General features: G+C 41.8%; 1 protein-coding gene across 4 annotated transcripts; it reads left to right on the top strand.

Annotated features, from left to right (window-relative positions):
• Positions 1-987: 987 nt before the first annotated feature.
• On the top strand, positions 988-26,282 carry LOC119134045 (glucocorticoid receptor-like). 4 transcript variants are annotated; one of them, XM_037270457.1, is made up of 11 exons: positions 988-1,184; positions 1,595-1,713; positions 2,909-4,079; positions 17,696-17,856; positions 18,892-18,918; positions 20,855-20,971; positions 21,883-22,152; positions 23,695-23,839; positions 24,219-24,349; positions 25,244-25,401; positions 25,466-26,282. In XM_037270457.1, exons 3-11 carry the CDS (start codon positions 2,917-2,919, stop codon positions 25,616-25,618), a joined length of 2,325 nt encoding a protein of 774 aa, XP_037126352.1. In that variant the 5' UTR covers positions 988-1,184; positions 1,595-1,713; positions 2,909-2,916; the 3' UTR covers positions 25,619-26,282. The 4 variants fall into 4 exon arrangements, with proteins under 4 accessions (XP_037126352.1, XP_037126354.1, XP_037126353.1 ...); XM_037270458.1 differs by lacking the exon at positions 988-1,184 and having other exon boundaries at positions 1,226-1,713; positions 2,913-4,079; XM_037270456.1 differs by lacking the exon at positions 988-1,184 and having other exon boundaries at positions 1,226-1,713.

Here is a 26,282-nt window from a genome sequence, read left to right as displayed (position 1 = left end):
CCTATCCTCAAATCTCCTCTTGCAGACGGAACCTGATCTGCGCGTGCAGGATTCTCAATTTCCACCTTGTCACTCAAGTTTGCCCTTCTTCTGCTGAAGTGCAAATTAAAGTGAATTACTTTTCATGCCCTATTCCAGTACCGTTTATTTATCTTTGAAGCTGATGTTTTTTCCATCCATCCAAATTTTGCAGGGTTTGACAAAATTCGAAATTGAAGCAGTGACTTGAGTAGCTATTCCAAACTCTGAATTGTTTGTATAGCAAATATACCGTGAATGAAACAGAAACGATTTGGTCTCAGTTTTATCTGTAGTGAGTGTTTATTATTAGGATTAGATCAAGTCTCCAGAGCCTGACTGCACTTTGACCACAGGCCACTTTACAGCTGCCTGCGGAGAGGTTAAGACGTTTCTATAGACCCAATCAAGGGATTGGTGTCCTGTGGGTAGTTTAATTACATCCATCCAAGAGGTTGTGTTTTACCGCACGGCGGTCAGGTTTTATTTGGGCACTTGTCCTAGGAATACAATATTATGTGGGCATTAGTGGATGGATGGGTTATTTGAAGACATGGGGCCTTTTGCGATAGTTTGGACCTTCAACTGAAGGACGAGCAAGTGTCAAAGCTGGGGGGTTTTCATCTGACATTGAGCTGGTCATAAAAATAAGAAGTATCCAAATAAAATGACAGCACTTAATGTGTTTCTCTTTTCTAATTAGATCCTGTCATGGACAAAATAGGGTAAATAAGCTTTCTCTGAGTGCGCACAACTTCCACGCACAAAAAGCTCCGGACTGGAGCAAACGAGCTCTGTTCAAAAATTCACGCTTAAGTCATTTGGCGCAGGAAGTCTTGCACCGAGCGCGCGTTTTACAGTGAGGGAAGAGAAGCGAGGACACGTTTTGACAGATTCCTCAGCAGAGTTTGCAGCTTGGGGAGGAGAGAAAGGGGCGTTCACCGGGAAGTGTCAAACTTGCTGCTGACGTCAAGTCACCACAGCAACACCGAGGCAAGCTCAGGAAGATAAAACAAAAGTATTTAGAATCGCTATTCGTTGAGACTTATTTGATCATCGCTGTCCCTGTTGTGGATTTACGCAGGCGAGCAGCATATTAACGCGCTGTTTTAAATACGGTGTCAAGACGTGGAGCGGGGGCGCTTCCGGTTTTTGCTTTTACTCTGGTAGGGTAAGAGCGGAAATGCTTTTTCGCCTTTCGAGAATTGACGCGTCTCGATTGTGTCCGCCCTGCCTACCCCGGACTTCGCTGCAGAATGCGGCCGCGCTCCACACTCGCTCGCGCTTATATAACTTTAACGTGCGTGTCAAGCTCGGCGGTCACTTTACACGGGCCGACACTTTTAGAGGATCCGTCGGACTTACCTGTGGATTTCTTTTCCTTGCCTCCACCTCCTGCTTCTTAAACGGAGAAAAGTGGTGCGAGGTTTTTTAACTTCGGATCTCCCCCTTGACCTTGTTTACTTTAGTTCAAATAGTTGCTACCAAGCGGGGAATATTTACTCGTGACTTGAGGACGAGCGTTTTTTTTCTTCCTTTTTTCCATCCTTTTTTTTGTGTTGCTTTTCCCCTGCAGGATTGTCTTTTATTTCACGGCTGCCTCACTCCGACTTTGCGTCGCTCCTCGGTGTTTCTCACTGAGTTTTGACAGGACATGACCTAAAACGGAGGTCTGCATCCCTCTCCAAACAGCAGGTAAGCAACACTCAGGAACGCAAGTCCACATCTCTCTAAAGAAAGAAAAAAAAAAAAAAAGATGTCACCTTGTAACTTTGACTGCGTTGCTTCGAGCCCTTGGTTTAAAAAGCAATAGGCGTGAGATGGGTGCAGTGGGGCCAGGCAGCCAACAGGTTGCACTAATGTTGCATAACAATGCAATGCAATGTCAGCGTGGAAAACCCAACATTTCCCATTGAAACATTCCCATCTGTGACGTACTTCTGCAAAATGCATTGCAACAGAGAGAGTAAAGGTAAAACAGCAATGTCTAAGATAAAAAAGCATGCGCCATGCAAGACCAACGGTCTTTTGATTGGACGCTGCTACTCATTGAGTCTGCAGCTCAGGTCCTAACCTGAAAAGAAGAGCTCAGAGCAGATTGGTATTACTCCAGTCGCTTTTTCACACTGGCTCCCAGTGAGTTGCATCAAATTCTGTAAATGGTCTTTAAATCTCAAAATGCACTTAAAGTACAACCTAAAGTATGTGATTTAATTTCAGGATGGGGTAGACAGCCCACCCAAGATTCAATCCCCTAACCTCAGCCTGTGTTGCAAATGTGCTTAACACTAGGCAACTGTGCCGTCCTAATGTGATCCATCGATCAATTTTCCAAATCACATGTCCTCATTCGGGTTTACCCTGAACCGGTCAGCAGCCAAATACTGTAGACATGAGCCATTCATTCACACCTGTGGACTGGGACTATTGCGCTTTTAGTACAGTTACAGTTATTGAGTGGATGTTGCGTGGGCCAAAGTTGTCTTTTTGTCTGTCAATCATGATTTCATTTTTAAAACAGCTCAGATGAGTGCGTGCTATTTGCGAAGCTGCCATGTTCCGGCGTGGGCGTAAGGGCAGGAAATGGCCTCTTTGATGCTGTTGACATTTTTTCAATGCGAGGCACTCGTGTAGTCAGAGTCCCTGCATATGCAGTTCGTCCTGAAATACATTTGAAATGTTCTTTTATGTTCACATTTTGAATTGTCAGGGCACCACAGTGGCCCTGCAGTTCTGTGGTTTGGGGTTTGACGAAATATGATCACCACAATTGACCGATTCTTTTCCAAATAATTGAATCCATTCCATGCTGATCCTTACTCACACGAACAATCTCTTCTCCCTCTCTTTCTGCATCTATGCTGGGAATGACCCCCATTGGCGTGTCAAGGTAGCAAAATGGATCAGGACGTCTTGAAGTGCAACGGTAATCGAGACGACTGCCTGACTTTCACGGAGTTGGGAAGCGGAGAATGTAGAGAGGCGGCTGACGCCGCCACCGGTTCCCTGCTCGGCACGCTCCACCCGACCGCCCCAAACGGGGGTGGAACCAAAGACCGACAGGAGCCCGCCGGAAGCTTCTTCGACTCCCACCAGCAGCGTCAGTCCCTGTTCGAAGACACAAATGGCCGGAAAATGATCAGACTCGAAAAAGGGCAGCAGGATGTCGTTGCGTTTACCATGGAGGACGAATTGGCGTTGCTGAGCCAGAATACTGGAGATCTGGACAAGGCCTCCACATCTATCATCAACACCCCCATCTTGGGAAACCTCCCTCTGCCTGACCTTTTCCCCGCTCACATCAAACAGGAAGGAGACTTCTCCCTGGATAAAGAATTGGGATCTTATGGCGGACTTCCCTCCGCAACTTCCTGCAATTTGACAGGCGGCAGTCACCTTATTGAAGACAGCGAGCTTTGGAAGGACCTGGACCTTCCGGGATCTCTGCCAGAGATCGGCGACTTTGACTTGGATTCCGAAGTCGCTAACTTAGATAACATCCTGTACGACGGCGGAAGACCTATCGGAGGTTTACCAAAAGCCACCCAAGCGCCCAATGACGGGAACTGTCACAATGCTAACGGCGGCGGCGGCCAGCAGCATCACGCCATGCTCCACCATCCTCACCAGCAGCATCACCTTCTGCCGCACCAGCTTCACCACCAGCATCAGCAACCGCCGTCCCTTCTCTCAAGTGTGGTCATCAAGGAAGAGAAGGATCCCGGCCACTCTTTTGCCCACATTCATACTCCCGATGTGGTCAAGCAGGAGAAGCAAGAGCCTCTCTTCTGCCAGTCGCAGTGTCTCCATGGAGGCATGAGTTCGGCTCATTTAGGAGCCCCGATGTCCTCGTCAATGAGCGTGGATGCGGCTGGCTACCCCTGCGGAACCAACATGGGCCAACAACAGCGCAAGCCCTTCGGCATGCACTCAAACGTGCCGGCATTGGGGGAGAGCTGGATGCGAGCCGACAGGTACGCAGCGGCCCCCGGGATTCAAAGGGCCAACGATGGGCTCTCCAACACGGCCATGTTGACGACGTACCCGCTCAGCTTCTCTAGGTAGGTGACATTTTGCAGTTTTTTTTTTACTATGTCTCATCTGCTTTTGTCATCTTTAACCTTGTTGATCTTGAGCTGCAGAAGTCCACCAAGATGATATATGACTTTTAAATTTTTATGCAATGAGATCGAATCGGATACAATTTGGCAAGATACCATGTTAAAGGTGGTCTGCCAGGTTTTGCTAATAAATTGCTAATAGCTAAATCTGGATTAGATATTGATATTGTGATCCTACATTTACCAGAGCTATAAATATAACAAATGTTTTCTGTGATGACATTTGATTTGACAGTGTACACAAATCCTGGATCAGCGCTGGATTAAATTTCATTTCCACCGTAGGTCATACTAATTGGATAAAATTAGTGCGACATGTATTTGAACACACTCGTTTGGGTTTTATAATTTTTAAGGTTGCGGAGCCTGGATCGGTTCTGGATCAAATGTGGTTAAATCAGAGGTTAGGAATTAGATTGATCCAGTTCACTTTGGTGAAACCTCAAGCGCCCTGCTGCTGAAGTCAATTTGAGAGCAGTCTATCTAATCACTTGACAAAGCGTGAGTGTGCATTTGAGAAAGTGAAAGCGGCTTTAGCCGCTTTGGCCTCTTCCGCTTTGACTCTTAGCACAATGTCGCTTCAACACATGCTCAGCTTCTCGTGCTATTTTTGTTATCGTTTTTTTTTTACCCTTGGACGTGTCGACAAAGCAACCCTGACATGCGTTTCCGACCCGCCCATAAATCATCACGCTTGTAACATATGCCTTTGGCAATGTTCAGCTATCTAGTCTGTCTCCCTTCTTTTTTTGTTTTACCAACAAACAAACATGAAAATGATGTTGTCACATTCTTAGTTTGACTCAGTGTTGCTTATGTCGCCACTAATGGGGTCAGAAAATTCTCACAAGTCACTTTTATCAGTTAAAATGGCAGTTCTGACTATCGATTGCATCCATGTAGTTTGCGCTTTGACATACTGAAGTGACTAATTCATGATTTTTAATGACAAACTTGAATTCATCAGAAAAATGGATTAAAATTGATTGTTTTTTTTTCAAACACTAACTGCACAGCTGTTTTTTTTTTTTTTTTTTCCTTGCAACCAATTAATACTATTCGCATTGAAATTTGTTGTGAGGTTGTGGTTTTGAACCGCCTGTAGTTTTTTTTAAAATGTCATCAGTTTCGGTTGCAGTCACGCCTCACGTGTCACCCCAGAGGAAGTGGCTGGTCGGTGCATTTCCAACGTCCTGCGGGAAAGTGGCTCACTTGCCTCAACCGTGGAAATTGCTCGGCTCCTCTGTGCGACCTGATAACTGCGTGCAAGTTAAAGGAGTCCAATTTATTTGGCACTTTTATGAGCGCTGAAGGTCAGCTGCTTTGAGGTCCACGTGGGGACCAATTGATGTCATATTGCAAGGTTGCCTTTGCAAACGAGCGGAAAGATGAGCAGAGGGCTCCTGTTTTTCTACGCTGCCGTTCGACGTTTTGCGCTTGGACACCTATTTTTAATCTCCCTGTCTCAAACAAGTGAGGGATTGTTGCATCTGTGACTTTCAACCGCGAGGTCAACAAGTTTGTCAGCTTGAAATCAGTTCGATTTATAGCCTTGAGCTATAGGTATGATAGTAGCGGGTGTGTCTGACTGACACGTGTAATGGTATGTTTGCTATAGCGCCTCATTGGCTTTACAGTTTGGAGCGTATCTCAATACAGCCTGGACTGGTCGCCACTATTGACACCTACAGCAAGGACAATTTGAAGTACTGATTCAGAAAGTGAATTAAATATGCAAACCTAATGCTTCTATTTTCTTGAAATTAGCTCAGTTGTATTTAACTTTGAAGTTGATTACATTTGCATTTATTATTTTAGATCAGTCTGTTTTTAAATGTTTGATTTTGAGTGCAGTTTTCTTAAATTGAAGCACAGTGTTAATGTTTATAATGTGCTCATTGCTATAATATGAATTGACTTTTTAGGGCTAAAACCCTTGGTAATTTTTTGGTCTGACTGCAACTAGTGCGTTTTTACGCGTCTTTCTTGGACTATATTGAAAAAGAAAAGTCTCTACCAAACTCTTGATGAATAAATTCATTAAGTGACTAAATAAATCATTTGTTACATAAGTGAATAGGTGCACATGTATTCTCATCAGGTTTATATGTGGTTGTCAATAAAAAGCTGCCTTGCAGGGCTTTTCTTTAAATCAACATTGACAGAAGCATTTTAATATACAAAGTCCTCGTTCTGCTTTTTGCTGTTTTACTTGGTAACTTGGAAGTACTTGAGTGTCTCCGCATTTGTGATTGTTGCCGATTTAAAAACTCTGGCTTTCTATTTGCTGTTTGCGCTCCGGACGTAGGCGATGTGCAAGTGCAGCACAAGATTTTTCTTTTGTTGTTGACATGCCTTGAACCCTTCCAGTCTCCCTTCAATCCACCTTGTGTGCGGTGTAAGAAACCGAGCCTCGCCCAGGACGAGACGTCATTATTTTTCGAGAAAATACAACCTTAACATCCTCAAGCGTGTGTTCATTCAAAACAGTAAATGCGTCGTGTACTTTTGAGCCCATCGTATTTGTGTTGCATTGTATAGCAAAAAAATGGAACGTTACTTTCGCTTCATGTAACTACAATAAGTACAATAGCCATCGGAGAAACTATTCATCCCTAACCCAGTTCTAAATTGATCACTTATCGGCCGTTGTTTTAATAAAAAAAAAAAAGGCCGGCGCTGATAATCGACAAAATGCCAAATATCGGCCCAGCTAATCGATAATCGGTCCATCGCTACAAATGCATCCATCTTAGTAATACATTTCATGCACGTCCTGGCGGTGGATGTAATTGGCATTCATCCCAATTAGTTGTCTGACCTTTCTACTGAGTGTCGTTTGTGTCTGTTAATAATTACTAGCTCCTCTGCATTTGAATTATGACCACTGGGGTGAATGTTAACAGAGTGAAAGTGTGTATTGGCTAGATTAACTAGAAAAGTCAGCGGCGACCTCATCCCTTTGACATCAAGTCGGCGTGCGTCGGCGGGCCGCACGTGCGTGGTCACGGGAAGCCGCGCCATAGCTGAGGGCCTTGCGCCGCGGCTCGGTTAATAATTAAACCCGGGCCAAGGTTGCGCAGGCAAACGTTAAAAGGCTGCTCAGGCTTGCACCTTATGTAACCGCGACAAGCTACGACAGCCGCTTTAAAGTAATGGGGGGGAAGAAAACATCGACTTTCCTCATATCCTGTTGGTCAACACAAGGCTAATGAGATTCAGTGCGGGCCGAGGCTTTGTGAAGCTTCCAGGTGACCTACTTTTCCTTCTGGGTCGACTCTATTAAAACTGACAATTCGAGTTGGCCCGTTTGATAAGCAATCAGTTGCACTATCACTGTATGCAAGGCATCTGGTTTGTGCTCTTAAAACCTGTCTGGAATCTTTATTATTATTTCTTCTCGGTACAACAAAAGCAGCTATTATTTGTCTCGTATCTATTTGATGCTGGAAGATGCTGGAAGATGTACCACCTTGTTTTAGGGAGTTGATTGTTGATGTTGTTACGCAAATGTGCTCCAGATTAGTTTTTTGTTTTCTTTCATATGATTCGCTGACAATCTGGCATCAACATGGCAACGTTACTCACCTCGGTGTCAAAACTTCAGAACATTCCCAGACAGCAGGGAGATCATTTAATTTGATTTGACTCGAGGATTAAACCATGGTCAATGAAATGATCAGATAAAAATGTGCAAGTCATAAAGACAAATGGTCTTGAATGTTTCTATTTCTTTTTAATTGAATCCCATATTTAATACAACGTGACATGCGTTTTCTTTCTGCCTTGCATTGATTCAAGGCTAAATCATTTAACCTGCCACTTTGTTGACCCACTTTTCAGTCTGTCATGCGGTCATTGTCTAAAATAGCACGCTCCCGTGTCTGCGCCTAGACTATTCTCATCATGGCTACCGCCAAGGCTTGGCTACTATTTTTAAACACACTCAAGCTTGCCATGAAAATATTTAAGTCGTCAGTTCTCGCTGGTTAATCTGGGCCAAATTTCTGATACATCGTAACAGTATTTTAGTTTTGACTTTTTTTCGTTTTGTTTAATATATTGCACCACAGGTACAATATTTTTATTTTTTTATTTTACACAGAATGAAACACAAGTAGATACTTGCAGGTTAAAAATAATTAGCAATCAGTCACTTTTACTGTCTGTTACTTTGTGTGAAACCTGCTGAACAGGTTCACCCATTTCCAATGATAAATAACCCGGCCGACAGTTCAGCTCCTCCACATATTTGTCAGTTAAGCCTGTGTCACTTCACGTGATGAGAAGGATGATAAAGTGAAACAAGGTCGGTGTGACTGGCACACACTCTGAAGTGGGACACGGGCAAAGCCTTGCAACTCTGAAAGGAACTATGCCAGTTTTAATATAGGAACATGATTTTTTTTTCTCACACATTTGAAAGAAATAGTTTTGTCCTCTCCCAATGGCTCTTGTATTTGAAGGCATGCCCTTTATTTTATCACTATTAAAAGGATCTGTCCTGAAAGAAACCGTTTATTATTGAGTTTGTCATGCCACAAGGTTGAGGAAAAAAATGCTGCCAGAGTTAATAGAAGCTTGTTTGTCTTGAAGAAAAAAATCTAAATATAATAAAAGAGATTTGCTCTGGTTCCCTTGTGATTTGACCAACTTTACAAATCATTGTTTTGTGAAATATGAAAAGAGAAAGTAATCATTATTATTGCAATCTGATTGAAGAAGGCCTTGAAATTTTTAATCCAATATTAAATCCCAATTGCAAAATTGAGGGTTTTAGAATTATTCAGGCCTAGTCTTTAATCATTGGAATGCTTTCATATTTACAGCATGTGAAAATATTGTTAGCGTTTACGATACATGCCTAATTGAGAATTGACATTCTTGTTGCCGAGAATGTCTCTGATCAGTTTTTTTTCCCACATCCTTTGATGTCAGGCATATTCGCATATTGGAATAATGGGAACAATCCACTTTCCAAGGCTCGAGTGTTACTTAACAACCGTGATGAATTCATGTTCATTTTTTCCTATACGATTTAAGACGCTTCCATACCAGGGTCATATGTCAAAAAAAAAAAAAAAAAAGAAAAGCTTATTGGGTTAATAAAATTCAATATAGAAGCTGAATCAGTATTTCGGTCTTTTTTTTTTATCGTAACTATCAGAGTGCCATTCATCTAACTATATCTTAAATATGACGTTTCAGTATAGTTTTGCCTGCTACATAAAGTATCCAAAACCACAATATGTAATCATATAGTCAAGTCAACAGCGCTCAGCGTCATAAAAGTTCCATTTTCTTGTCCTTTTTTTATTTGCTAGTGAATGCCATTAGATTGTGAAGCCGTGTGTTTATTGAGGTCAATAAAACTAGATCACTGATAACAATAAAATGTGAAATGTGCATTCTATTCAAGATAAGGTTTCAGAGTAACTAGGCCACAATTGAGTCAGACCGACCAAAGTCTGTGTCTATATTTGCCCACGTCATTTATGTTTACTGCAATAAAAGTCTCCGACTGAACCGACTGTACTTTTCCATCACCCCCGTCTTTTCTTGCTTTTTTTTTTTTAATTAACCATCTTTTCCTCTGTGTTGTCATTTCTTGACATCTTGTGCAAGGGTCACCTTTGTTTATGTTCTCTTTTTTTCCCTGACTCACTGGTTACTGTTTTACCACAGGAGACCAAAAAAAAAAAAAAGAAAAAAAATCCACTACTAGCTTACCAGCCCCCTTTTTTTTTGCCATTGACCTGACTTTCTGTACAGTATGACATTTCTTTGTGGTCTCAAGCTTACTCATTTGTCACACAAGTGTTGTTTGAAGGTTTATAATTACCATAACATTGGTGCTAATTTCCTTTCGCATTATAATATCAGTACTGGGAAATTCACTAACAAAAGAAATTCCCTAAAATCATGGTACTGACCAACGTTACACTAAATTATGTCGACATACTGCTTCACGACACGTGAACTATGAATAGAATAATTCTAATAATGAAACTCAACTATGAGTCACTTTCAAATGTGGATTTTGTTGCTTTGTGTTTCACGTGACGAACGTCACGCCGGCTCATCTGCTGCACACTCATGGCAACAAGATCTCAACTAACTGCGGCAGTACCGTTCTGACTCGCTGCTTCTAATGTTTGATCTTCCTCTTTGCCGCTGCATGCTCGTTTTAATGAATTACAGCAACCACTCGAGCGTTTCCCGGCTGAACTCTTTCCCTTCTTCCTTCTCCTCACACTCAGACAACTAACCTGTTCATTTTAGCCCGCATTGTTATTAAGCAAAGGGGAAAAAAAAAATCATTTAGAAAGAAACAAAAGCAATTTGCGTGAGAATGAAATGTTGTTAGGTGCGTCATGATTGTTGTCAATCAGCGCAAATGGTGATTCATCGACATAGATAGCCATCCAAATGTGGAGGATAATTGTCAGGGCTACTGTTAAATCGCACGCTAACATTGTACCCATTTTGTTTTGAGCAGCATGGTTTAGATTTAAAAAAAAAAAAAAGAAAAAATACCAGTGCTACTCATCAGAAATGATTGCTATACGTCGACGCTAATCTGTGTGTTCCAAAAATCTCAATGCAGCTCTGCTTACCTATTGACTTTGACATGGCTGAAGGATGATTTTTTTTTTTTTTCCAAAAGCCATCATTTGAAAGTGGCTCTGGATTTTCACCTAGCTAGCGGATCGGTTAATGGCTGCAAATGCTTTGTGTATGTGCGTGTGTTATTATGTAAATGAGCTCCACGGTTATATAACAAGCCAGACAAAATTGCTGGTCCCCGTCTGTTCTTGAATTAGACTGGCTCAACCTGCAGATCAAGAACTTTCCCATCTTCCCTTACTTACAGCGAGGTGGATATCAGCAGCAACATAAATAACAGTGCGAGAGTGTGACAAGCTCGCTTAGTCACGTTGTTCCCTCAGCGCCGTTGCTATGGAGCTGAACTCCAAGGTCAGTTATATTCACCATTTCCAGAAAGGGTGATGCAATCAGAAATGAAGTGAGCATCATACCATCTGAGATGGGAGAGTGACAGATTTAGTGACAATTAAGACGCTCGCGTGCCTGTGATGGTGTTTTCATCCTTGGAAACAAGAAAAGACCTTAAGAGCCAACAAAAGATGTTTTCATTTCTCTTTTATATATGTTGACTGAACATGGAAGAGTCATCGAGTTAAATTCATCCTATTTGGATGCTGGACAATATCAACGAGAAATAACAATAGGACATGCAATGGCACCTTCCAATTTAATGGATTCCGTCATTCAGCTCTGGAATGGAAATGATGAAAAAATAACAATTGAGCATTTTTGTCGTATTCTCCAGTCGCATATGAATCCCTCATTGTTCCTCACAAGACCACTGCTTGGCCTTGTTTACTGTTGACAGCGTGAACTGGTCGACCAGAGAAAGGAAAGTCGGGAAGGTTACCTTGTCTCCCTCTCCGACTGGCGTAAACTCGTTGCTTTATGCTGAAATGATTGTTGAACTTTCAGGAAGCGAAGATGATGATAATTGTTTTGTTTACCGCCGTCCGATGTTTTTCTGCGATGACGCCAAGGATAATTTAACCCGTCATAAATCTAACTAAGCCATGCTTGTTGTTTTCCTCTAAAAGAATGAAACTGGCACATTGGATCACATCTGGTCAGACATATTTTGAACATTTGTATTTTCTCCCATATCCTTTTGTAAATCATGTCGTTCCTCCTCGAGAAGTGAATCGATGTGCCTCAAGTGGCTGGACAAGATAAGAGACTGTGAAAAGAGACGTTTTCTCTGAGAGTTAATGATTGGCTTATTTACATTTTATCAAGTGTGTGTGTGTGTGTGTGTGTGGGGGGGGGCGTTAGTACAAATAGCATTTGTCTCATATGGACTCTAATGTCAGATTATTTACAAAAACGTGAGATTTTTTTGTATTATTATTTAAGGAAACTTCAGAGCCAAAAGTGTTGGTGGTCTGACCAATTCTCTTTACAAAACGAATTCATTTGACAAGACACATTTGCATTGTTCCATTCAAAACCTCACATTAGTAAAAAAATGCGAATGCCAGAATGACAGCAAAATTAGCCAGTTCCGCTTCGTTCTTCAACTCTTTTCCCGTATGTTAAATGAAGCCATGTCACATCACTGATTGTCCATTAGAAAGCGTCGTTTTCTTCTTCGGTGGATCACGTTGCACAGCTTCTGAATAAATTAAGTGTTGTTTAACTGTTTGTTTTGTTTTCATGCACTTGGACTTTGATTGGCAAGAAAAAAAAAAAAGAACTCCCACAGCACGCTTGGTTTTCAGCCTGTATCGACACGACCGACCTAGATTTTGCTTCCTGCTTTTTCGGCCCAAGCCATCACATGACCCTGATTTGATTTGGCCCTATTTTATTTTTGTTTAGTTTGAAATTTTGGTTTTAGTTTGTTTTAAAAGGCCTCTAATCAAATGTTCTTAAAATATCCTGAGAGATTCTGTCCAATTTGCACCAAATATGAGCCTTGGCAATTTGAGTCTTATCCTGTGCCTTGCAAGACATCAACTGAAAAAGCGCATTTATTTTTCTCCTTTTCTAAATATTGTTAGATGAGTGCCCTAAAGTGATGAGCTGCGAGCGTGCTTTGTGTTAATTTATGTACAGTCGGTAATGGTGGGAGGATGTTAATGCCGCTGTCCATTAGTCAGCCGTCGCCAGCACTCTTCTAATGCTGACGTTTGTTTCAGTACTCCCACTCGCTTGTATGCGGGTTTTGTTTTCCACCCTCACAGTCAGACACAAAAGTTTAGTCAGTCTCATTTATACTGCTCCGCCTTACTTTCAGTATAAGCTACATAAGCTATCGAAACTTTTGATCGACCCCTGTCCTCACTTGCCGCTATGTTGCAACCTTTTAGTGCAATAAATTCTGGCATTCCTTTCCACTCCTTTTTTGTTTTGTGTGCATCACATGGTAGGTAGCTAGTTATGCATTTATATTAATTTGCTTCATATAATAGTAGGCACAGTCACTGTTTAATATGGCTGTATGTTTTTAGATTCCTTATAAAATAACAGTAACTGCAAAAATGACAAATGCAACAGCTTTTTTATATTTATAATGCATGAACCTTTTTCACTTTTATTTCTTGCCCCAAAAAAACAGAACTGACATTTTGTATGTAGGTAATGTGGGAGCGAGGTTGGTTGAGAGAGGTTGCTAAGTGAAAACTAAATGAAAGCCAATAACGACGCGAGGGGAAATGGATGCTGTGCGCCTCAGGTCTTGGCCATCCGTCTGATTTAAAAGACACAATGTGTCAGCGGCAAATTGGATCTGCGGGGGGAAAGTGAAGGTTCCCGGCGACACATATATAGATGCACGTACACACAATTTCAAGTGTCGGACAAAAAAAAAAAAAAACTGCACTTACAGATATGTTCACAACAGTGGACCACGCACATAATACGCCCATATACTTGTATACACATACTTGTATACATATACTTATGTACATATACATACACATATATACATATGTGCATAATACACTTAGTATACAAGAAAACACAGACACACACACACACTTCCTCTGAATTAAATGAACTATGTACAGTATGTGATTCATAATGAAATTCATTGTCAAGCAACACAAATCAAACTGATGACAGATGCTTTTATTGAGTTAAAAAAAAGCTCAAATAAAGGGACTGAGTTGTCCTTTGTGGTCTCTCTCCATCATGTGATTCATTTGTCTGTATTTCAAAACCCTGCATGGGGTTTAATCATGTGGCTTTAAGCTAGCCCAAAAAGTACCTGTCTAAGATCTTTGCTCTTCAGTCAAATGACTTCATTGTATTCCGTCTAGCAAACTAGCTGTATTCCTTTCTTAGCCCACATCTTTGTTATGGTTTTCTTTGGGAATAGATGTAATTGCCAATCACAGTGTCCTGTATATCCGATGATATTCTCAATATGAAACTACAGGAAGGAGATATTGGTTATTCCGTCTGGGTGGTTCACACGGAACACTGCCTGTTTTTGTCCCACTCTTCACTTTCTTTCCCTGAATCCACAAAAATATTTTTTGTTTTGCAGAAATTAGTTTTTCTTCCCTAGAGGCTTAGGATATATATCTATGCACATGAGTAGGTTTTTTGTTTTTGTTTTTTTGTTCAAAGTGATTGATAGGCCTCATCAGCACGAGCATACTGCCTGGATTTAAGAATCTTTCTGATTGCCTGCTAAAAATTTATTTTAAAAGAGGCCCTGGCTGTGATGCGTCTTTGAGTGTCCTTGTTAAAGGTTTGATCACGTATTAGCTCGAATAAAAAAAAAAGAAAAATTTACCTGGCTGAAAAAGAAAAGCTGAATCACAGCTACTGTGAAAGGCACATAACGAATCAAGGACTTTTTTTTTTTCTCCGCTATCAGGCTCACCACACACCCAAACAGTAATCTGCCAAAAGCAACTGAATTAGTCCATTAGGAACAAATTGTGAGATAGTTAATATCCTAACATTTCATGTTTGTAGACTGGCATTTGAAATTCCACAAAAACGTATGTGTTGTCACCATGCCCTGCAAAGAGCTCCGGGGTTGTCATGGCAGTCCTGCTTCTTACAAAGCCACTGAGAGTCATTTGAACCAGCATTACCACATATTGCAACTTTAATGAGTCACGTTACAATGGACCCGCTACTCCGGGTGAGCGCTTCCGAAGAATTCCGAAGGTGTCTCGTCACGGGAGGACAAAAAGCTGGATGATGCGGAATGATCATCGGAGTGACAACACTCGGATGATAGGAACGATTGGGCCTTAGGTGGTTGGTTGGAGAGCGGTCGTATAGCATCTTGACAAGATGAGGGTATCATCATGAAGGCCCTCTGAAACAAGGCGAGCTTTATCTCAGTGGCCTTCCACCCTCAACTCAACATTATATCTATACACAGAAAACAAGCACGCTGAGTGTGCTCGTCTCCGGGTAGGTGAGTTGGATAATCCCATGAATCGCCCGACCCCCATGCACACCGCTGCCGATTGGCGGAGAGCCGATACACTAAAAAGTGTGGGAGGAGGGAGCGCTAATATTATTATGTAACGGTGGCAGATGGGGTAAGCGAGGGGAGGTGGTGGGAGGGAGCGCTGAGACTGTCGTGATGCACAAAGAGGAAGTGAGAGGAGGCAACGGAAGAAAAAGTGAAGAGTACAGTAAAACAGCCAAAGTTGCATATTGGATCCAAAGAGCTCAGACACACTCATGCACTTTGTGTTGCAATGAAGCACATTGGCAAAGGTGCTCGTCATGAATAGAGGAAATACAATGATTGCGTTGACTTCCTGTCATATATCCTGATTAGAACGCCATCCGCGCTTGTTATAAAACCAATCAATTGCAACAGTTTCCTTTCATCCACAATCCCATTAAGATCCATTGCATTTGCATGAATTTTTATCACTGGCATGACCAGCTAATCAGTCGGAAGCTAACGTGAAGCGGTAGCGTAGCTTTCTACATCTGCTACATCTGGTGCTTTGTTGCAAAGAGATTCAAAAAAGATGAAACGCATTTGAGTCCCGAGCATATTTTGCACGAATGACGTGATCAAACTTGATATTGTTTATTTTGCATGAGTCTCGCGAGGCATCTCATTTTTTACCATACTGATTACGACGAGACTGTTGTTTATTTGAGTTTGCCGTGCTGTTTGATTTCATCTGACATAGCTTTCATTCCAAAGGCCGAGAGCCCAACGTTGTCTTTGCACAGCCTCTCCATTGACGTGGAAAGAAAGTAAACAAGGTGCACTCTGCCAGCATGTACAATATATGTTATGTTTGTCAGGTGCTGTCAAATCTCTATAGCGTGTCACACGCATGTGTGCACACAGTCCCCGTTGTTTGGCTTAATTTGCGATATTGATTAATGTACTGTTCCTAGTGAGGCATGGAGCTCCCATGGATGACTTAAAAAAGGTCACTTGTATCACGACGAGATACAGTAAATGAGTAATGGTCAGTCAGACAGTGTAGATTTTAGGAACACCCTGTATTTTATGTCCCCTTAAATGTCATGGTGAACTGAAGCCAATCCCTTCTGACTTCTTGCAGAGTATACTTTGGACTGGTCACCAGTCACTTGGAGGGCAGTAGTGTGACAAAACAATACTGAGTCTGTGTTTGACCCCCGCAATGCAACATCGTGTTCCTGCTTGTATTCAAATTGCTTATACTGTAATGAAATGAATGGAAGATCCATATTCTGGTTAACTTGACATGCTTGCTCTTGCATCTCTGTTATGCAAGGGTCACACTCTTCATTCCAGACTCCAGGAATGAGTTTCCTGCTCACCACGCCCCCCCCCCCCCCCCCTCCCCATCATCTGTTTACACCATCTTCACAGCAGTTGTATATTGTCAGATTCCTGGCAAGAGAATCATCCTTTCCCTGTGTGCGCTAAGAGAGATCCAGCCAAGTTGGCCGCTAAGTCAGCCACAGTTAACTTACTTAACTGGTCCTGCGCCAAGGTGTAACACTTAGGCACTTTCTTTAGCCGCGCTCGTTTTACATAAGCCAGTGCCTTCCTTCCGAGTTCTGGCCAGTGTCAGTTTCGGCCCGGGCGCGCGTGTGAATATTTATACATACTGGCACTATGTACATGAATAATGGAATAAGAGAGTCAGCGGGGACCAACCTGCTGCATAGGAGAGTATGAAGTGGATCAGTAGCAAGGCCTGCATGTAAAATCATGTTCTGGATCATTAGCAAGTTTCACAATGTACAGAACATTCCCATTAGAGTTGTAAAAAAAATGATCGGGTATGTTGGCGCTGAACCCAGTTGGCTAAATACGTATAGTCAGGTTGTAATAGCGGCTAAAGTGCTAGTTTGGGAGGCTTTGCAAGAGATTTAGTTTCACATCTGCCGGGTTTTTTTTCTTTTTAATGTACGAGACACAACAAAATGAAAAGAAATGACTCAAATTTGTCTTTGTGTATCTTTAGCACAATTGCAGACAGGAACTTTCAGTTTGTCTTGTTTGCTAGCAAATAAAGGTTGTGCGATTCCTAATCAAAGTGTTCCAAAGTTTGTCTTGCAGGTTTGACTGTTTTCTTTCGACTCAAATAAAATTAATAAATGAAAAAAATAAATAAAACTGCATCTGGCCCTGCAAGGATATCATTTCCTATGATTTGTTAATGTGTGTTTTTTGGAAGCGTTTCACTCCAAAAATGTCGAATTACAACTTGCTTGTTCGGAAAAGAATGCACCTTCTCTTGATAAATGGCTGATATTTTCAGAACGGTTCAGTTCAACGGTTTTACCTTTAACGTCGTAGAAGAACCTGTTTTGCTACTTTTAAAAGACAAGATCAATATGAGAAATTGCAGCACAGTCGAGATGTTTATTGGTTTTCTCTTCACGTTTACCATCCATGTCTCTTAGACACTCCGCCATAACATCAGCCTGTCTTGAATTTGTCACAGTCACACATGGCAGATTTCCATACATTGATGCAAATATAAATACATATTCTCCTGTTTGCGTTCTAGCTCAACACCCAGAACAGGAGCAGAGTCCAACAGTTCTCCATCTAAACCCAACGGACAGAGCCACAAAGTGTGTTTGGTGTGTTCGGATGAAGCCTCCGGATGCCACTACGGGGTGGTGACGTGCGGCAGCTGCAAGGTTTTCTTCAAGAGGGCCGTGGAAGGTTGGTCTTTCTCTTCAACTGCCCACTCCTGCCTCGTTTCCACCAAGCGCTACAGTGGAGTTGCTGAATTTGTTTACCCGACAAACATCCATTTGAATGATTGATCAATGTGACAAAAGCTAATCATGAGTGACCTATATTTATCGTCTGGCGAACTTAACCGTAGCGCCTGGTGGAAAGGCGGATTTAGCCGTATCGTTGGGCCCCGGCCTTTTCCCACAGATTGGTGGTCGGTGACCCCCGTTGCTTGTGACCTCTGCGGGGCCCTTGGCCTCTGTGATGCAACCCGCCCCCCCCTTCCCCTGACTGCACAAACATCACATACTTTTTGCATAGCTTGTGGCTTTCAACAGTAGTTCTGGCCTATTTTTTTCACATGACTACATGTTTTCACTCTTTGCTTTGCCGTATGACTCATCGGTTTTTTGGGATTCACAGAAACATGCTCACAAGGCTTACACATCGATCTTTAACATCCAAGAGCGACTTTACACGTCATAAGTAAAACAATTGTCAGAAAAAATTAAATGTAAGAAGCAAATTATGACTCTTATAGTAAGTCGTGTATTCGTTATGATTAACACAGCACACAAATGTCTCTTGTAGTACTAGCACCTGCCTGTAGGGGCAGCGTGGTGCTACCGAGCTTCTAGACTAGGGATGTTCGCGCGCAAATCTATGCACCCAAATCAAAGGGTAACCGCTTAGACTTTTTTAAAGCCCTCCGATAATCGTAACTTATATTGAAAAGGACAAAATGCTTTCAAATTAAACCTGATGATTGCGATATGTCTAACCCCCAGATGTACAACTTTAACAAAGTCAAAACAAGTTGTGATAACTGGGCCTCTGTACCATCTTTTGTGTGTGTGTGTGTGATGTATTGCAATTCAAAATTGAAGGGTTGGACAATTTTTATTTTTCAGAAAAATGTTACATCTGTTATATTTTTTTGTTTTTCTCCCACCCCCTCACATCCTTCCTCAAACAACCACCTGCCCTCTCCATTTTCTGGTCCTTTTCTCAATGGCGAAGGATGGAGAGCACGACAAAAGAGTGATGGTAAATAAATGCAACTTTTACCAATAATAATGCTAATCATTCCGGTGGATGATTCTGATGATTTGTCGCCCCCCCCCCCAGCCCATGTTTTGTACCCTTGCTTGCAAACACGCTCAGCCACTTCTCCTCACACTGCATGAAAATGTGGATTCAAGCCTTTTGCTAATTTATTGGTATTGCTGGGATTAATGAGGTGCGCCTTAGCATAAGCACACAGTGTACTGCTTAAGTAATTGTATGTTCAACGTGTTACTGCTTGGTAAAGTTGATTTGTGTATCTAATTGAGATTCTAGTTCACCACCACCCAAGTGTGAATGTGTGAGCGCTTGAATAATGTATCTGACGTCTTTGAGTGTCCAGAAAAGCGCTCTATATATTATTATGATTTAATTGCATTGTAAATTCATGCCATACAATTATTCTGCTGATTGTCTAGATTCCATATCATGACTGATGATCTCTAATTAAGCCTCAAGCAAAGAAAGAGACGACAATATTTCTTTTGTACCGCAAATCATATTTATCATGTGATTTCAAGCAAATATGACTTTTTTTTTATTCCACACCTTCCTTTTAATCAACAAATCATTTGCTATGCCCATTTCCAAACCTTCCTTTTAATCAACAAATCATTTACTATGCCCATCAATTATTCACATAATCTGCAAAGGAATTTGTTGCATTGCATATATCATATTATTTATTTTTGAATGTACTTCCATTTGCTTCCAATTTTTTTCGATATTGCCCATACCGTTGTGTTTTCCCGCGATTGCTGAGAAATAAATGATACAAGCAGCTGCTGGCGCTTGAGCCTTCTCATTATACTCCAGGGTTAAAAGTTACCCACTGTCAGTGAGCAAGCAGCAAATACGACTTGACATCTGCTGCCACTTGTGACACCACAAATTGCTGTTTTACATCGTCGTTTGCTGCAAGCGGCGACCGAACTGGGCTGCCGTCGTGTTGCCCACAATTCGATTTCTGGCAGTCCATTGCGGACTGATTCAGACTGGTGGCCCTTTTTTAAAACCTGCCGCTGTTCCACCTGCTCGCGTTCTCAACAACACTTCATTGTGCCAATGTCGTCACTCTTGGATTGTCTGTCGCTGAAGCAGACAGAACTCAAACTCACACAATGTAACAGCAACTATGCATTGGATTTCAACATTAACGTTTATTATTTTGCTGTTAGCTAAAAGGACACAGCATCGCTAATCCTCAATCTACACTGCTTTTTTTTCTGCAAACTGTTTTTGGAACGTCCTCATGTGGATTATTCTTTACGAGTAGTTTAGATAATATCATACTACCCATGACCTTTGTTCCCTTTGAGGCAAATCTATTTAAGAGGATTAAAAAAAAAAAGGCCCGCGTGATAACTTAAAGTATGCAACATACTCTTGGAACAGCTTATAGCGAGCGGCTCAGTAACTTTACCTTTTGAATGACCATGAAAAAAAATATATAATCATTATCTGGTCGATTAATTGTGTCTTGGGTCACATTTGAACTTTTTCCTTGCTGTTCCTCTGGGCAGCCCATATGATCTAAAAGTCATTTTTATGTATCGAAAGGCTTAAGTCGGCTTTCGTGTCTTTAGGCACGCAGTTTCCATGGCTCATGGTCAGACAACGCGTCACTTGATCTATAAAAGTAAACATGTTCAACCTCTAAATGTCACGCTTGGAGCGTTTTGTCGTCAAATTAGCACACGTCAATTGTGCAAATGGAGAGGGAGGGTCCGTGTTCCGCCAGTTTGAGAATCAACAACCTTAAAATGTGGAATGTGCCTGTCTGATTGTTAGCTTTTATGTCTTATCACGAGTCGTGTTTAGACTTGAACTTGTCTTCTGTGACGTTGCTGAGTTTAATCCTTCCCTTGCACACTTTTGCTCATGTCTTTCTGTTTTTTTCTTTTTGTTTTTGAAACAGGTCAGCACAACTACTTGTGCGCAGGCAGAAACGACTGCATCATCGATAAGATCCGCAGGAAAAATTGTCCAGCCTGCCGCTTCCGCAAATGCCTTCAGGCTGGAATGAATCTGGAAGGTAAACGTTTATAATTTAGGGGAGAATTTTAAAATTATATCTGTATTTTTTTTTTTTGATCATACATTGAACATTGTTTTTCATTTGAATGGAGTTAATGTCATTCACCATGAATGTTAAATAATAAAATAATAACTTCATTGGAAACTATTTCATCTAAGATTTTATGGACCAACACATTTCACAGATATGTTGGTAAGACACCTGGGATCTTCAGACCGTTGTCCACATTTTTCCACTTGAGTAACATGATCCCGTGCACCTCAACCCACATTCACAAAGTGGCGGTAATAAGACCCGGCCGAATCAAAAATAACACGGCTCCAGTTTGTGGACTCGAAAGCAGACGACAAATTGGCTTAGCACAAAGACCTGATTTTCGACCAGACCGTTTCTGTCCAAAGGTCACCGCCTCTCGCGCTAAACCGCTAAAGCTCACCAATCAATATCTTATGAGTGCATTTGATTCCATGCCAGAAAACAAAGATCTGATTGATTTAAAAAATGCTGCTCACTTCACTAATGCCTAGAATTTATGATGTCACTTTACGTCAAAGGTTAGAGAACACGAAGAAAGGCAAATACATGCGACATAGCGGCAAAAATACAAAGTCTGCATTAGATATCCATAGAAGCACTTTCATTCTCCTGAGATTCTGTTGAGAATTGAAAATAATGATCAATGCAGTGTCTGTGTGAGGCAAGGAAGGAAGTCTAAGAGGGATTTGATGGACACCGCTGTTGCCATAGTAACCTTGGAAGAGGGAGGAGATGGAATAAAAATAGGGAGAGAGCATGGAAGCGTGTCCGGGGTGTACTGTAGCTATGTGCCCAAGCCCGCCATAAAGATCATCCGACATGCGTGGGTTGAATCTCCATCTATACTGACCCATCTTCTCCTGCCCCACCAGCGAGGAAGAACAAGAAGCTAAAGAGGAGAGAGCAGCAGGGCCTCACAGTGGCGGAGCCCGTCCCCGCCATGCCCGTGGCGGTCATCCCCGCCTACATGCCCCAGTTGGTGCCCGCCATGCTGTCGGTGCTCAAGGCCATCGAGCCCGAGATCATCTACTCGGGCTACGACGTGACGCTGCCCGACACGTCCTCGCGCCTCATGAGCACGCTCAACAAGCTGGGCGGGCAGCAGGTCATCTCCGCCGTCAAGTGGGCCAAGTCGCTGCCAGGTAATGAGAGGCCGCTCCGCCCGGGCCTCGCTCGTCTGCAGTCTGGCTTGTAATTAACGCCGGCGGGTGGAAATGGGAGCCAAGTCTGGGCAGAAAACAATGAAACGTTTTTCTTTTGTGCGAGCGACTTTCTTTCTTTCTTTCTCTCTCTCTCCCCGCCTTTCTGCCTGCCGAGCATTTACGTCATCAGGGGTCCAGTAGCGCATGACTTTTGCAATTTCCCCCCCTAAAATGGGTTCATTCAATTATTTTTCAATTGAAACAAAACGCTATTTCAGACACTTGAGTATCATGTCATTTAGTTACAGTCATGTTCTTGCTCATTTTTGTTTTAAAACATTGAATAAATGATTTTAATATTTGATCAAATGTACAGTTTTAGTGTATAGTTTAGTTTAATCTCTTTTATTTAGCAATTGGATTTTTTTTATCATTAAGTTAATTCAAATGTTTTTATCTCATGAATGATCAGTTCATTGATTTATTGTAAAAAGAAAAAAGAACCAAAAACATTGGAAATCAAATACACCTAAATCATTATGATATAAACATTTGAAATATAAAATACTGCATATTTTTTTTATAATATTTATAAATATTTGAAATGATGTTTATGCCTCACCTCACCTGCAAAGAGAAGCGCTAGCATTTGGCGAAAGGATGGATGAATGTCATTGAGTGAAATCAAACCGTGCTGTCGGCACTCGAGGCGACACCTAATGATATGAGGCACTTCACATTTGAGCTCATCATGTTAAATGCCGAAGAGGCATTAATGAGGCCGATATAAGGTTCATTTTGTCTTCTGCTACAGTAGCAGCAAAAGCTGACAGTGTTCAAGGTGTGCAAGTACAATATGATCATATTCCATTATTCTACCCATCGTTTATTCGAGTCATCGGATAATAAATGATTTTACATGACTTTAAACGAGACCAACGCAAAGTGGTCCCTGGCTGCCAAGCTTTTTTGTATCCAAATATTGCTATGTTATTTGTTTTCACCCTCGTTGCGTGACATTCACAAGAATGACATCACGTAAGTCATGAGGTGCACAAAAAACATGGTCAGGGGAAGAAGGAGTTAACGCCAATGGCCAAAAGATGACAAGGAGCCGTGGCAAATTGAAAGTGCTGCTTTTGCCGTGCGCTGATCATGAGAAAGCAGCCACATGACCTGCTAATCGCTGAAAGTATTCTCTTGAGGATTTGTTCCTTTTGATTGCTAATGCTGCTCCACAATAGCCAGTTCACATTTCTCTCGCATTAAAAGAAAAAAAAAGTCCTGATGAAAACGTAACATGAGCTTTTTTTTTTTTTTTTTTGCTTCTTGTTTCCTTGACTTTTTATTGCGGCAACATTTCGGCTTGTCTGTCTGTGTGTGTGTGTGCACGTTACAATTTTTATTTATTATATTGTCTAATAACAAATCAGATGAATCAGATTTAAAAAAAAACATGCTTTATATGATGTGAAAAATATCAGTGTTCAAAATTCCGCTGTTGTATTGAAACTCATGCCAAGTAACCTTTGTCCTCCGCAGGCTTCCGTAACTTGCACCTGGATGACCAGATGACATTGCTGCAGTGTTCGTGGCTCTTCCTCATGTCCTTCAGTCTGGGCTGGAGGTCGTACCAGCAGTGCAACGGGAGGATGCTCTGCTTCGCCCCCGACCTCATCATCAACCAGTGCGTATTGTTTGCTCTCTTCACGGTTGTTTTAAATAGGTTGGGAGGCAATACAACCAAAACAAACCCAAAAGAATGACTTTCCCTTGTTTTTTGGACACCAATCATGCATTATGCATTGCGTTGGTACTCTACCTTCCGCCCATATTAAAAAACATTTATGTTGACAAAAAGAATAACGTATTCATGTTTTTTATTTATTTTCTGCATGACTCCTCTTCTTTACTTTTTGAGTGAAATGATTCCGTTTTTCAAAAACTACAAAAAGAAGCCCCATTTTATCTATTCATGCAACCTTTATGCATAATATGGCTGAATGATAATAACAACTGTTGCAGCATTACCATGTGACCTGTCTTGTGGTCTTGCTTTTCCTCAGAGACCGCATGAAGCTCCCCTACATGTCAGAGCAATGCGAGCAGATGATGAAGATCTGCACGGAGTTTGTGCGGCTGGATGTTTCCTACGACGAGTACCTGTGTATGAAAGTCCTGCTGCTGCTCAGCACAGGTAATTACGTTGATTGTAACGTTGATCTTAAATAGGCAAATTAAAGATGGATAAACAGAAGAAGCTCACTGGGAATGTTTGGCAGGCTAACAGATGCACTCAGACAGCAGAATGTCATGTCTACGCTGAATTCAAAGCTATTTCCGACTGTTCCCCGAAGGCAGGCCAACACTATCGGGTCACGACAACTTTGAATCATTCGCTCTCGGCTTGATTCGGTTGGACGTCACTTGTCGCAGGCTTCATGTCGGACCAATTGCACGATGACATAACAACAATCAGATGATCGTTCAAAATAAATGATAGGTACATTTATGCCTATTCATTTCCAATAGTACAGATATTCAACTTCCAACACACTTCAATACAATCGCACGTGTGTTTGTGTACTTTAAGCTCACTTGGTAACGTCAGTGCCTCCCCAGTCATGAACCTCACCGCACGTCACTGCTCCCAACACAATATCCACAACAAACTAATAACTCTGGAGTTATGGAAACTCCATTTCAGTCGTGCTCCCTCTGCTTTTACATCATCTCAAGCCACGAGCGTGCTGATCCTCTCCTGTGTTATGCTCTCATATTGCAGCCTGTATAAGCAACACGGGAGCTGCCTTACCTGTCCGTTCTGCGAGGAGACATGTTTGTGTTGACTGGTAGTTCATTAGCATAATCAAACATCGGCACAAGATTCCCTTAGAAGCTTCTGCGAATGCTCACATTTTATTATAGAATGGATTTTGAAAGATGGAAAAAGTAATTGCTTGTCAGAGACAGTGAAAACAAGACACGGGTTTTAAAGCACGTATTTAATATCATAGTAAGCCGTTGTGGCATTTTGCAAAGTTTTAATTTTTCTTTCTTTTTTTCTTTCTACTTTGCAATGTGCGTTCAGTGCCTAAAGACGGGCTGAAGAGTCAGGCGGTGTTCGATGAGATCCGCATGACGTACATTAAGGAGCTGGGGAAAGCCATTGTCAAACGAGAGGAGAACACCAGCCAGAACTGGCAACGCTTCTACCAGCTCACTAAGCTACTGGACTCCATGCAGGGGGTGAGCACACACACACACACAATTTTGGTGAAGTGAATATTGATATATTATCTTTTTTTTGTAGATGGTAGAGGACCTTCTTCAGATTTGCTTCTTCACGTTCATGAACAAGACGCTGAGTGTGGAGTTCCCCGAGATGCTGGCGGAGATCATCACCAACCAGATACCAAAAGTCAAAGACGGCAGCGTCAAGCAGCTGCTCTTTCATCAGAAGTGAGAATCGTCGGGTGTCCAGCCATGCCTTAAAACCCTCCCCACCGATCGCCCCCTCCCTCCGCACCGACTCGCCACTTTACCACATCCAGCGCCACATCCTCGCTCAGGTTTGGCTTCTAAATTTGAATCTTTAGAGGAAATGTATGTTTTGCTCCCTCCTCTCAATTTGGTGGTTACACGCTAACCCCATTCACATCCCGATCACGCTCTCAATCATCCACCGCCGACCCTCAGAATGTAATGTTGAGTGAAATATTTTTCTTATATGTGATAGTATACCTGAGCTGCTTTCAGCTTGTAACAAGCGACAAAACTCAGCACCTAAAAAAAAAAATCTCAGCTACTGAAAAAAACATCTATATATATTTTCCTCTTGTTGTATTGCACACACTTGCGCTTTTAAGTCCATTTAGCAACAGTACGTACAAGTGAGAAGGGAAATCAGTGCCTTTCAGCTCAAATTCATAGCTGCTCAATCTTAGTGGGATTTTTTTTTTGTGGGGGGGTATTTTGTTTTTACATGCTCAACTTTGCCCTCAACATTTCGCAGCATGAAAACATTCTTGAGTGAGAAGAAAAAAAAAAATCATGTACACAATCAGTTTTGGAAAAGTTTGCCATGTTGTAATCTCATTGAAAAAGTGTCGAAATTCCAAGAATGAAGT

This window comes from Syngnathus acus, chromosome 14 (assembly GCF_901709675.1).
Source record: "Syngnathus acus chromosome 14, fSynAcu1.2, whole genome shotgun sequence".
Lineage (NCBI taxonomy): Eukaryota > Metazoa > Chordata > Actinopteri > Syngnathiformes > Syngnathidae > Syngnathus > Syngnathus acus.
This window is presented reverse-complemented; position numbering and strand designations above follow the sequence as displayed.

Coding starts and splice junctions, on each gene's coding strand:
- LOC119134045 (XM_037270457.1), top strand. CDS start 2,917: ATGGATCAGGACGTCTTGAAGTGCAACGGTAATCGAGACGACTGCCTG. Junction 4,080..17,695: donor TACCCGCTCAGCTTCTCTAG/GTAGGTGACATT, acceptor TTTGCGTTCTAG/CTCAACACCCAGAACAGGAG. Junction 23,840..24,218: donor CCCGACCTCATCATCAACCA/GTGCGTATTGTT, acceptor GCTTTTCCTCAG/AGACCGCATGAAGCTCCCCT.